At 58.5% G+C, this 11,711-nt stretch overlaps 1 protein-coding gene across 3 annotated transcripts; it reads right to left on the bottom strand.

Moving 5' to 3' along the window:
- Window positions 1–404: 404 nt before the first annotated feature.
- On the bottom strand, window positions 405–9,679 carry PPP1R1B (protein phosphatase 1 regulatory inhibitor subunit 1B). Of its 3 annotated transcripts, none has more exons than XM_043584305.1 (7): window positions 9,049–9,679; window positions 7,312–7,372; window positions 6,974–6,996; window positions 6,491–6,566; window positions 2,738–2,941; window positions 1,335–1,454; window positions 405–1,231 (listed from the first exon to the last, which is right to left on the bottom strand). In XM_043584305.1, the coding sequence occupies exons 1-7, from the start codon at window positions 9,127–9,129 to the stop codon at window positions 1,182–1,184; spliced, it is 615 nt and encodes a 204-aa protein (XP_043440240.1). In that variant the 5' UTR covers window positions 9,130–9,679; the 3' UTR covers window positions 405–1,181. The 3 variants fall into 3 exon arrangements, with proteins under 3 accessions (XP_043440240.1, XP_043440241.1, XP_043440242.1); XM_043584306.1 differs by lacking the exon at window positions 9,049–9,679 and adding an exon at window positions 8,728–8,895; XM_043584307.1 differs by lacking the exon at window positions 9,049–9,679 and adding an exon at window positions 8,643–8,688.
- Between the last annotated feature and the right edge of the window lie 2,032 nt (window positions 9,680–11,711).

The raw sequence follows: 11,711 nt of genomic DNA, 5'->3' as shown, positions 1-11,711 counted from the left end.
TCCCGAGAGCCGGAAGCGGGGACTGCTTAAGAGGTCTCAACGGTTGGGGAAATGGGAAAGAAGCCCAGGGGCATCATCATTGTTGGGCCCCAGAGGCCTGGTACTGTGGGGAAAAAAGGGGAACTTCCTGAGGGAAGGTCTTTGGGGCTAGGGGACAGGTCCTTTGGAGGAACCCACTTACTCTTGAAAGTTCTTTCTCTCCCTGCCTCTTTCAGCGATCCCTAGCAGGATCTAGTACTTCTGTGGTCCTTCGTAACAATGCTCCTAGCTTGTCTGCAGGAAAGACTTCTAGACTAGAGGGCTGGACACTAGGATCGAGATGGCCACCAACCAGGTCTTCCACATACGGGAACCCGTTATCTCCTCCTCCCTCTCCTTTCCCCTGAAAGAGGAGTCTCAGCACAGTTATTTACAAAGATTTATTACGGCACAGGAGTGGTTCAGGCCTGGAGTCAGGGAAGAGGGGAAGGGGGCAGAGCAGCTGGAGGACAAGGAGAACCTGGCTTCCCCACCGTGTGCCCCCCTAAGGACGTATACTAGGCGGCATTCCTGGCATCAAAGCATAAACAAAACGCAACAAAGCAGCCTCTGCTAGTCCATCTTCCAGGCACCCAGGCTGGGGAGCAGGAGTGATAAGGGGAAGATTTCCAAAATGTTGAAGCTGAGGAGAAGGATGCCTGAATCCTGGGCCCTGGGAGAAGCCAGAGAGAGGGGTGGTAACTTGAAATCCCCCATAGGAGAGGGGATGGAGAAGGATCTAAGGGTACCTACAATTTCTCAGTACCCTCTTTCCCCAGATCTTAGGGTCCTGCCCTGTGGGTTTCCTGTGCCCAGGGGAGAGGGTCTGGGGAGTGGAATTGTGAAGGATAAACCTTTGCCCCCCCACACACACCCTTACTGGATTATCTGATGCAAAGTCTCTCACATCCCGCCTCCCTCTGGGTAAATGGGGGAATGACTGGCAGGGGTAGGCATCAGGCAGCAAGTACCCAGGAACTCTGGGCATCAGCCAAAGGTGGGCAAACAAGCAAACACAGACCAGCCTTAAGTCTTCTAGAAGTCAGAAGCCACAGCCCTAGCGAGTGAGGGGGAGGGGTACAAAATAGGGTGGGGACAGAGTGGGTTTCTGGGGAACAGCAATGCCCCCTCCACTTCCTTCTGAGAGATGCAAGGCCGGACGCCTATGTGCCAGGCTCAGGGTGGGCAGGGCGCTGTGGCTCCTCCCCAGACTCTGCAAGGCAAGCAGAGGGACTCAGGGCTTGGCCACGCTCATGAGAAATCCCAACCCACCTCCCCACCTCCCCACCTCCCCATTCCCCACCACCAAGCCTCACCATTTAGTGCCAGATCTTCCACTTGGCCCTTGGAGCTTCCATCTCTCTGGGGCTCATCCAGAGGGGGTGGGCGCTCCCAGGGTCCCTCCAGACCCTGGCCACAAGTTATCTTCTCCCCAGCTGGGGATGGGGTAGAAGGGATAAAAACGCAGGCTCTTAGGTATCCATTCAGTGGTCCTGGAGCATGAGCTGAGTTTCTGTAATAGCTAAAGGCTAAGCTTTCTGAGGGCATCCTGGTATAATAGACAGAACACTGGCCCAAGACAGCTCTTCCGGTGAATAGTTATATGACTTAGATGAGTCAGTTATTACCTCTCTGAAGGGGATAGTAAGAGGGAAATTATGTAGATTGCCTTAAATAAGACAACAGTTACTACCCTGACCAGCCCAGCACCAGCACTCCAGGAGCGGTGGCAACTGATATTGGTCCTTGGTAGTCTTGTCATTTGCCCCTCTGCCCTACTGCTTCTCCTGAGAAAACATTCTCCTCTCACCTCCTCTTTACCTGTCCTAAGGGTCTCAGTGAGAGTGGACTCAATTTCCAACAGGAGCTTTTGCTCCAGAGATGCAGAGAAGAGGTCCAAGCCATTTTGTTTGGATCTGAGGGATGGACGCTACAAGCAGGGGTGGTCAACTGTTTTTCATCCCCATAAAATGAAGGACCAGAAAGTTTAATGTGCACTGGGAGGGATAGATATGGCACAATCTACTATAGCTAAGCATGGAAAAAACAGCCATGGGAGTGACAGAGATCTTTCTGCCTAGGAATTCTCTGGGCCTTGGGTCCTTTTGTGGAGATTTCTAGATCTGGGGTCTCCAGCTCTGAGGCCTTCTGTGTCGGTCTTAGGCCCCTCCTTGGCAGGTCTCTTCCCAGGCAGTTGGGGTTGGAGGTGCAGAGGACCAGGTTGGTTCTTGAATCCTAGATTCTCCATTTAGACACTAGAGGGCACCCTCTCACCTCCAGCCCAGGAAACAAAAAAAAGGGGAGACACAGCCACAGGGTCCTGGGGAGGACTTAGAAACCAGCTCTCAGCCTCCTAGCTGAAGACCACATCCTACGTTCAGAAGTGCAGGTAAAGGGAGCATTGGGCCCTCTTAGTTGTCTATCCCTGCGTTTCCTTGTACCCCCTCACTGCCATGGCGAAGAAGTCTTTTCTTGGGTCTAGCCTGAAACCTCAAGTGGAAGAGAGGAATTATCAGGGACAACCTGATTGGGAGAGGGACAGGGTCAGGATGAGAGCAGCCCCAGTAAGCCCAGCAAGGCACATATGGGTGGGAGGACAGGCAGGCCCTCACTGTATGACCGCAGCTTACGTGTGTCAAAAAAACTCCCAGGCCTCTCAGGGAGGAACCCACCTAACCCATACTCGTGGAACCCAGGCATCTTGGCCCCGTCAGCTTACCAGGCCCCCTCCTGCCCTTCAGAACTTCAGCCTGGCTATCCTCCTCCTCCTCTTCCTCTTCCTCTTCCTCCTCGTCTTCCTCGTCTTCCTCTCTAGGGTAGCCCAGCTCCCTCAGCTCCCCCAGCTCATCCTCCTCCTCTGAGGCCTGGTTCTCGCTCAGGTTGCTGATGGACTGGAGATGCGACTCGGCAATGCGCTGCACAGCTGGCATGGGGGAGGCAGGAAGGCAAGGGTCAGCCAGACCAAGAAGCAGCCCAAGAAGCTGGAGAGGCATGTGGCCCAGCCTCCAGTCTCCTTCCCATGGCTAACCCCCTCAGGGGTATAGTTCAAAAGCTAAAGGTCCCAGATCAGTTTGCTGGGGGGCCAGACAAGGGCAAAAGCAGCAGGCGTTAGATCCTTGATCATGTGTGACTCCTAAGCTGTCCAAAGATGCAGCCCCCCCACCAAGGCTGGCACTGGGCAGCTCCCCCAAACTATAGGGTGTCAAGCTAGACAAGACCAGGCAGGTACAGCAGCAGCTTAACATTCCGTGGCTAGGGAACTTGTTTCTCCAAGGACCCAGTACTGGAGACAGTGTCCACCAGTTATAGCCCTGGACAGAAGGCACAGGACCCATGGGCCAGGGCCTGGGGGATCTGTCCCTTTTAGTTTCTCTCAGAGTGCCCAAACTGCCTAGGGCCCATTGCTTATCCCAATCCTGCACACACCCCCTCCAATTCCGGTCTTGGTCCCCACTCCCTGGCACTGCCCACGTCATAAATGCCACTCCACACATCTCTGCCCCGGGTCCTGGGGTAGGAACAGTTTGGAGACTGAGGATATAATAGTCTACAGCCAGTGAAGCCTGTGCCTGGGGATGTGGAGTGCTCAGACGCAGCCCCCACAATCTTGACCCACATCCCCAAGCTTCCAGCTCCCTCTGTGGTGACCTAGAAAGCAGCAAACACCACCCACCCCCCCAACACCACCAAGGCCTGCTGGGATAGGGCCCAGGAAAGGAACAGTGTGGGCAGCTGAGGAGACGTTTCTAAAAGATGGGAAGGACTGTGTTAGGAGAAAGGGGCCAGGGCTGGGGGATCCTGGGGCAGAGGCAGGGGTTGAGGGGAGGCTGTGAGGTGTGGCTGGGGCAGAGGCAGCAGGGAGACCAGGAGCTGGTGGGAGTTTAGAGCACTGGAGTCACTGAACTCACAGCTCACAGAGAAGATGCTGACAAGCTAGGTGCTGGGGTTCTCCAGCTCCTTCTCCGTGGCAGGCAGCCCCTCCCCTTAGAAAGCCCAGAGGGGTAGATCCAGGCTGGAAACCTCCGGTGCAGTGAACAGGGCACCACGCTCCTGCCAACTCGGGACTGGCATAGAGGGTGCATTGTGTGTGCCCACTACCCCACCCTGCCCCAAGTTCCCAGCCCAGTGCCTCCTGCTGGCTCTGGGCAAGCTACTCAGACAATAAAAATGCAATAAATCGCCCTGCCCTGGCCTTGGGGACGCAGCAGCACTTCACCTTGAGCCAAGTGTGAGAGCTTGGCCTTGGAGAGTACCCTTCAAGCCAAAACTCAGTGTTGTCCACCCTCCCCCGGAGGTCCCTGGCTTCTCCCCCTACAAACACCACCCCCCCCCCCCCGACCCCGCCAGGTGCGCTCCCTTGGCCAGAAAGGGGCTGAAGCCTGCAACACAGTGCCCTCCAGGTACAGAAGTGTCCTCTGAGGGTTAGGGGGAAGGGAGGAGAGGAAGGAGGTGGCTGCTTGAGCAACCACCCTCTCCCCTAGTCGGGGGAGTACAGTTCAGCTCCTGAGCTGCAATGCCGATAGGTGTGCAGTGCCTGTGCTGGCGCCCCGGGAGCCTCCCGTGCACGTGCCTCCCCTTGTGCCTCTCGGGGCTCCCTGAGGGTCCCCCCCCAGCCCTCTCAGCTGTCTTCTTCTCTATCTGTCCTCATGTCTGGGACCCTGGACCACCCCCCCAACCCAAGTCTCCCTTTTGAAAGGTCCCCAGCACAGCCCCCAGACTGCCCTGCCTCTCCCAACTCAGACCCTCCTAAGGTGCAGCCCGAAGGGGCAGTGGCGGTGGGACCACATTTCTAGCCATTGCAGGATGCCCAGAAGCACTTGGGCCCTATTCTCCTCACCCCTGCCTTCTTCCCCATGCTCATAACCAAGAATCCAAGGGACGGTTCTTGTCCCTCACGTCCATTCAGCCCTCCCCAGCCCAGAGTTGAAAGGAGAGAGGTCCCGTGTTCTCTCTTGAGAAGATGCCACCCCCCCACCATTTCTACTGCAGGGGCTTGGCCTTCCTCCATATCTCTACAGGTGGGAAGTCCTTCCAGGTGCTGAACCCACTGCCCACATGCTATCCCTTCCTCTTTCTATCCTGGGGGGGGGGGGCGGGGGAGAAAATGCCCTTGCCCTTCTCTCCTCTCTTCCCAGCCTCTCCTCTCTGCTCCCAACCCTGGCAGGCAGGCTGACAGGTAGGTGACAGGTGTGCCTGTTGACCTTGGCCAGTGCTGGGAACTCATTAAACCCGCCCCAGAGGGAGCTCTCAGCACACCCATCCAGCCATCCGGTCCTCCCTCCACGGGAGGAGGGGGCTGGCCAGGCAGGAAGAGCCTCAGGCCTGGAGCTGCAGTGGGGGTGGGAAGGCATTCTTTAGCTCAGTTAGGAAGTCTCCACACCTTCTCCTCCAGGTGTATCTCCCCCAGCTTCCCTGCAGATAGCCAAGTCTCCAGGCTGACTCTAGAGGCTCTCTCTGATTTCACACCTCCTCCCCCATGTACGTTTCCTGTCCTCATCCTGGAATGCCCTTCCATGCCTTGCCTGCCTGTTGAATTCCGACTTATCCTTCAAATCCAGGCTTAACCATCCTCTCCTCGGTAGCTCGCCCATGACCCTTTGAGGCCAAAGGCCCCAAGAGGGCAGGAGCCAAATCTTACTCCCCTGATTTTGCCCAATGCTACCAGTGAGGCCTGGCATACACTAGGTGCTCTATAAGTGTGTACTATAAAAATGACTTGTGTTTGGAGCACTTGGGTGGCTCTGTAGGTTAAGCATTCGACTTTGGCTCCGGTCTTGATCTCACTGTTCATGAGTTCAAGCCCCGTGTCAGGCTCTGTGCCGACAGCTCAGAGCCTGGAGCCTGCTTCGGATTTCATGTCTCCCTCTCTCTGTCCCTCCCGTGCTCTCTCTCTCTCTCTCTCAAAAATAAATAATAAAACATTTTTAAAAATTAAAAAAAATAGACATTAAAAATTTTTAATAAACAAATTAAGAAAAAAGAGTGATTTGTGTTTTAATACAGAAAGGAGAAGCAGGACCAAGAAGCATCCAGTTTGCTGACCTCTGCAAATGTTATGCAACTGGGAGAGGGGAGTAAAGGCTGCACCAGAAGAAGGTGCTCCTTGGAGAGCAGGGGACCAAAAGGTGGCCTGGGACACACTTGCAAAGAGGAGGTACAGTACTGAATCACTTTATGTTGATGATACTTGTCATTTTAGGCCAGCTATCTCTTTTCTTTCAATCCCACCACCTTATTTTAAGACCCACAGCCACCTCTTTCAGCCCCTGGGCCCCTTCATTACAAGGCCAAATTAAGAAAGATCTGGTCCCTAAGTAGTGGTTGGGGTACACAAGACAATCCCTCCCCTTTGACAAAAGCTCAACATTTCACCTCCCTCCCCCAGTGTCAGCCCTGCTCCAGGGGCCGAGGGGACAGCCAGACTAACACACGGCGGGGGGGGGGGGGGGGGGGCGGTGAGGTGGAACAGTACCTTTCAGCGAGGGGGGTGTGTAGGCACATGGGTTGGGTCTCTTCGATTTGAGGTGATGCCCCTCTCCTGAGGCTCTCTGCCAGGGTAAGCACCAGGTTAAATAGACTCACCGAGGCCCCTTCCCTCCACCCTTCCCCCATTCCACCCCACCCTTGGCAACCCAGGCCAACTGCCCTAGCCTCTGCGGATGGGTCCAGGCGCCGCTGCCCCTCTGGTCCTGCTAGGACTTAGGCTTTGGAAGGGTCTCCATACGCCATAGCCTGGCTCAAGGTAGAACCCCAGCCCAAGTCTGAGCAGGGGAAAGACAAGGGCAGAGGAGTATGTGCTGGTAGAGCCCTGGCACCGGGCACTCTTATCTAGGTGCCAGTTGATACGCTCATGTGTCCTTCAAGTGGCATCCTGTGTTAGCCAAGAATGATCCTGTCCAGCCCACTGCAAAGGGGCCCCCCGCATTCCTCCTTCCAGCTGCCCCTAGAAACTCACCTGGTGAGGGGAGGCCTCCTCCTCTGAGGGTGTCCACCAATGAACCAAGGGAAACGGAGGGAAGGAGAGAGAAGAGGGGGGAGAAAAGAGAAGAGAGAAAGAGAGAATTACTTTCCCCAAAGGCTCAATCTCTGGGGAAAGGGAATGTGTGCCCTTTCCTTCTGGGTATTCGGAAGTGCCTGGTCAACAGATAAACCCAAAAGAGTTTGACTCCCAGACCTTACCCACTCTGCCCCATTTTCTGCTCAGTTTCCTACTCATGGGACTTAAGGAAGGGCCCCAAGAAGGCATCAGAGTTAGGGTGGGGCCAGGGCTGGGGCAGCAGGGAAGGGGCCCACCTGGCGAGGAGTGCTCTGAGAGCCGGAACAGCATGGCAGGGGTTGGTCTCCTGCGCCGGATCTAAGGAGATGGAGAAAGAAGTGGGGGGGGGGGGGGGTGCAGGATAGACACCTGCACCCCCCCCCCCAAGGCAGCAGAGAACAAACAGTGCTTTGAAATCCCCAGGGAACCTTTGAATCAAAGACTGTCAGAGCTGAAAGGAACTCTATAGCTCATCCAACCCCCTCATTTTACTGAGGTGAAAACCCAGGACTCAAGGAAGTTCAGCACAGAGCTCAAGGCCACACAGCTCACCATGGCAGAGAAAGGAGGAGAAAAGCCCATCACTGACTTCTAGCCCACGCCCACCCCACTCCATGGCTCCTCCAGAATGGGCATCTCCCTTTCTACCTTTCCTTATCCAGGAAGCCCATCCTCTCCAGCTTTTGCAGATACCAGACCTCCAGAGCTGAAGCTGGCTCTGGAAGATGCCCCATGGGCCACGGCGCCCACGTGGCCCTGCCCACTTAAGGTCAGCTCAAGGGCTTCAAAGAAACTGGATCTAGCTGCAGAGGGAGGCTGAGCCAGGGCACTGCAGACACCTGCAACCCCACACTGAGACTCAGGGGTGGGCCTGAGCCCCAGACCCACAGGGTCCTGGAGGTGTCCCTGGAGGCCTGTGTCTGGGTCCCTCTAGCAGTCTCTCTCAGGCTGTAACTCTTGGCCCAGTGCTCATAAAAAAACAAAAAGTTGTCCTCCTTGGTATGTGAGCCAAGCTAAACAGTGAGGGGGGGGGCGGGCACTGGGCACTCCCAGTCACTGCTCCCCACCCCCTCCCCCCCCCAGCTCTCAATCAGACCAACTGTCAGTTAATTAGGTCCCCTCTGAGCTCCAGGGAAATGCACAAAGAGAACCAGGTGAATTAAGCTGAAACTGCCACCTCCCCCTGCCAAGCTCTCCAAACTGCCCTCCAGACCCAAAGCTGCTTAGGCCCTGGACCTCCCCCTCCCCCCATGCCTCCCCTACCTCCCCCCAAAAAGACTTGGCCCACTCTCACTGCTCTGCTGGGTGCCAGCTGCAGCTCAGCAACAAGTGAACACGCTACTTTGTGGGGGGCGGAGCCCTCTTCTCCTCTCCCTCCGTCCACCTCTACCACCTTTGGAGATCTCTGGACCCCCTCCGCCCCCCCCCCCCCGCCCGCCCGCCAAGGCTCTCCAAAGAACTCAGTACTCTGTGAAGAGGTCTGACTCCTGGGACCACCGGTCGCCCCCACCCCCATGTTGTGGCTCTGTGTAGGGCCTGGCAGGGAAGGAGGTCAGCACAAGGCTCTGGTGGCCGGGCCCAGGCATACACGGTGGCACCAGAGAGGGGCAGAGCCCGGGGCCGCGAGGCGGAGGCCTGTTCTGTACAATGGGTCAGTGCACCGCGTTTCTCACTTCCGACCGGCTCCGGCTGGGGCCAGGGCGCAGCGGTCCCGGCGGGAGCCTAGAGAAGGAGGACACCGAGCAGGGTCCAGAGCACAGTCTCCCCGCCCGCGGCCGCTCCCAACGGTCCTGCCCCGGACGCTCGCCGCCTGAACGGGAAAAAGTTGCCGGAGTCTGCAGCGAACTTCACGCGCTGCCCCGCGCCCCCGCGTGTCCGAGGCGGCCCGAGACTCTAGGTCGCCCCCACCCAGCCACCCCCGCCCCGGGCCGGGCCGGCCCCGGCAGCGCCCCGCCGCGGGAGGAGCTGCCGGGGGTGGTGCGCGGCCCCCTTACCATCTCCACCTGGCGGGGGTCGAGCTGGCTCGGGGGCGCGGGCACCGAGAACTGGATCTTCTTGCGGTCCTTGGGGTCCATGGCGGGCGGGGTGGCCGGCGGGGCCGGGGTGGGGGGGTGGCGCGCGTCTCGGGGTCCCGGGCTGCGGTCCCGGCTCGGCTTCCCGGCGCTGCTCGGGGCGCGGCGGCGACCGCTGGCTGTGCGCGGCGAGGGGGAGGCGAGCGGCTCACGCTCAGATAAAAATACCGCGCGCGGAGAGGGGAGGGCGCGCGAGCGGGAGGGGGTCGCGCCGGCTCGGAGCGCCCCCGGCTCTCGGCTCCCGGCTCTCGCGCTCGCCCGCCGCGCCCGCTGCGCGGGTCTTCCGGCGCTTGCGGCCTCGGCTTCGGGCTCGCCGGCTCGGGGTCGGTGTCTTTCCCTGAGTCTCGCCTCTCCCTCCTTTCCTCGCTCTCTCCGAGGGTCTCTGTGGGTGTCTCCGCCTTCCTCTCTCTCCCTCCCTTCCTCTCCTCGCGCCTCCGTCTGTCTGTGCCTTTCCCCGTCCCTCCAGGTCTCACCCTCTGGCCCCAGCCTCGGGGTCCCCGGCCCGTCCCCTCGGCCTGGGACTGGCGCCCGGGGGCTTGGTGGGAGGGCTCAGGGGGAAGTGGCCAATGAGCACCGAGAACCGTGTTCTCCCCGGGCCGGGAGGAGGGTGCGGAGTGTGAGCCAGGACCGGGGAGCGGGCTGGGGGCCCCCTGCCGTCTCCCGAGAACTTGAAGCTGCATTATTGATGGAGTCCAGCAGGGAGCATAATGGGGGGAGGCCGGCGGGGCGGGGGGGGGGGGGGGGGAGGGGGGGGGAGAGCAGGGAGAGGGGCAGCAGGGAGACGGGACTCTGACTTTAACCCCTTCGTGGCCTGGGTCCTTGGAGTTTCACGGGGAGGACTGCGAGGTCCTGGAGAAACTACCACCAGCATGTCACGCTGTGAATGGGGGTGTCCTAGAGAGCCAGCGAGTGTGAAAGAGCTGGTGTGCGTGGGAGGACACGTGTCAGTCATCATGGCAGGGAGTGTGTGTGAGTGCCAGGGGCCCTGTGGTGCCTGTAGCTACGGAGTGTGTGTGTGGGGGGGGGGGTCGGTGTGCATGAGTGTGTGTGAGTCTGTGTGAGTAAGTGTGTCAGAGTGTCAAAGATGCGGGTGTGAGTGGCAGGGTGTGGGAAGACTGTGTGCTGGGGGAGGGTGTGGGTGTGGGGGAGGATGTCAGAGACTGTCAAGGTGATGGGCTGGCGTGTGGCAGCTTGCAGAGGGTGGGGGCACTGTATCCACAGCTCTAGCCGGTGCAGAAGAAGGAGATGAAGTTGTGATGGGGGGCGGGGGGATGTGTCCCTGCCCTGATGCACCCTGGGTTCACGTGTCTCCTCCTTTCTCCCCAGCTCTGAAGCGGGGGAGACTGAGCCAGCCCAGGGGGACAGAGTTGGGGGGCTGCCTGTACCAGTACACGTGCCATCACGTGTGTGAGCTTGGTGCATTCAGGAACAGAGCTGGGGGGAGAGGTGTGTGTGCTCATTTCTGAGGTGTGAGCCTCTCTCTTTGCAGAGGTGTTTGTGTGCGTCTCTGGAGGGGAAAAGGGAGGGGCCGGCCCACTGGGTTGGAGTGTCCCTGTTTATCTGTCCAGGCCCTGGGTATCTGTACAGGTCTATGGGTGAGGGTCTGAAAGCTTCTCTGTAGCACTGAGAGGGTGCATGTGTAGATGTGTACATAAGAGTGTGTCTTCCTTCGGGCTCTGTTTGTGTTGGCTGTCTTCTCTCCCGGTCACACTCAGACCTGGAACAGTCAGAAGCACTCCCCAACCCCCCACGCCCCGCCTCCTCCAGCAACTTTTCCACTCCCAGCCCCAGCATGCTGGGTCCTTGGCAGAAGGGTGCAAGAGACCAGAGGAGTCTTGTGAAAGGGGGTCTGCACCCCAGAGTCACCCAGAAGGTGGCAGGAGAGCAGAGTTTTGCTTATGGGAGCTGGAGGTCCTGGCCATTCAGCTCCACTCCCTGCAACCTCAGGCCTGGTTCAAATCCTGCTATGTTTGTTGGCTTACATGCTTGTCGGGGAAACAATCAGATGCCGGGTTGTGGGCCAGGGGTGTGGGCATCTCCGGCAGCCCATGGTTTGGCCTAGGCCCCTCTTCCAGGTGGGATGTGCTGGGGAGTGGCAAAGGCCAGTTTGGCAATTCCTTAAGAGGGTGAATAAGGAGGTCCTGAAAGTCAGAAGGGGCACAGGAAAGGCACGGCCCAGGCAGTTTACCTGAATGGTCACTGGGCCAAGGTGAAGGTGAGGGGCCTGTGGCTTCCAGTGCTAAAAAGGTGGGAAAATCCTGGAGCAGGATGAAGGGGACAGAGAAGCACTGGGTGGGTGACAAGGGGACAGGGTCAGGGAGACATCACCACCAGTCACACCTCAGAGCCCATCAGAGTGAGAAGGCCTTGGGGAGCACAGTGGCTGAGGCTCCTTTGATGGAGGGAGGACTCATTTATGGAGGTTCTGCAAACAGGACTGGCACTCTGGAAGGCCACGAGGGAAATATTCCCCTGACCCAGGCTGGGGCAGCTGGGAAGGCAGACTCCCCTCTCCCTCTCGGCTAGGCTTGGAAGATGGGGTCTTTGCGGTGGAGGGGAGGGTCTTTACCCTTTTCCCCCAGCCT

Source organism: Prionailurus bengalensis, chromosome E1, assembly GCF_016509475.1.
Source record: "Prionailurus bengalensis isolate Pbe53 chromosome E1, Fcat_Pben_1.1_paternal_pri, whole genome shotgun sequence".
Lineage (NCBI taxonomy): Eukaryota > Metazoa > Chordata > Mammalia > Carnivora > Felidae > Prionailurus > Prionailurus bengalensis.
This window is presented reverse-complemented; position numbering and strand designations above follow the sequence as displayed.

Coding starts and splice junctions, on each gene's coding strand:
- PPP1R1B (XM_043584305.1), bottom strand. CDS start 9,129: ATGGACCCCAAGGACCGCAAGAAGATCCAGTTCTCGGTGCCCGCGCCC. Junction 2,942..6,490: donor CACACCCCCCTCGCTGAAAG/GTACTGTTCCAC, acceptor CCCCCATGCCAG/CTGTGCAGCGCATTGCCGAG. Junction 1,232..1,334: donor GGAAGATCTGGCACTAAATG/GTGAGGCTTGGT, acceptor CTTGCCTTGCAG/AGTCTGGGGAGGAGCCACAG.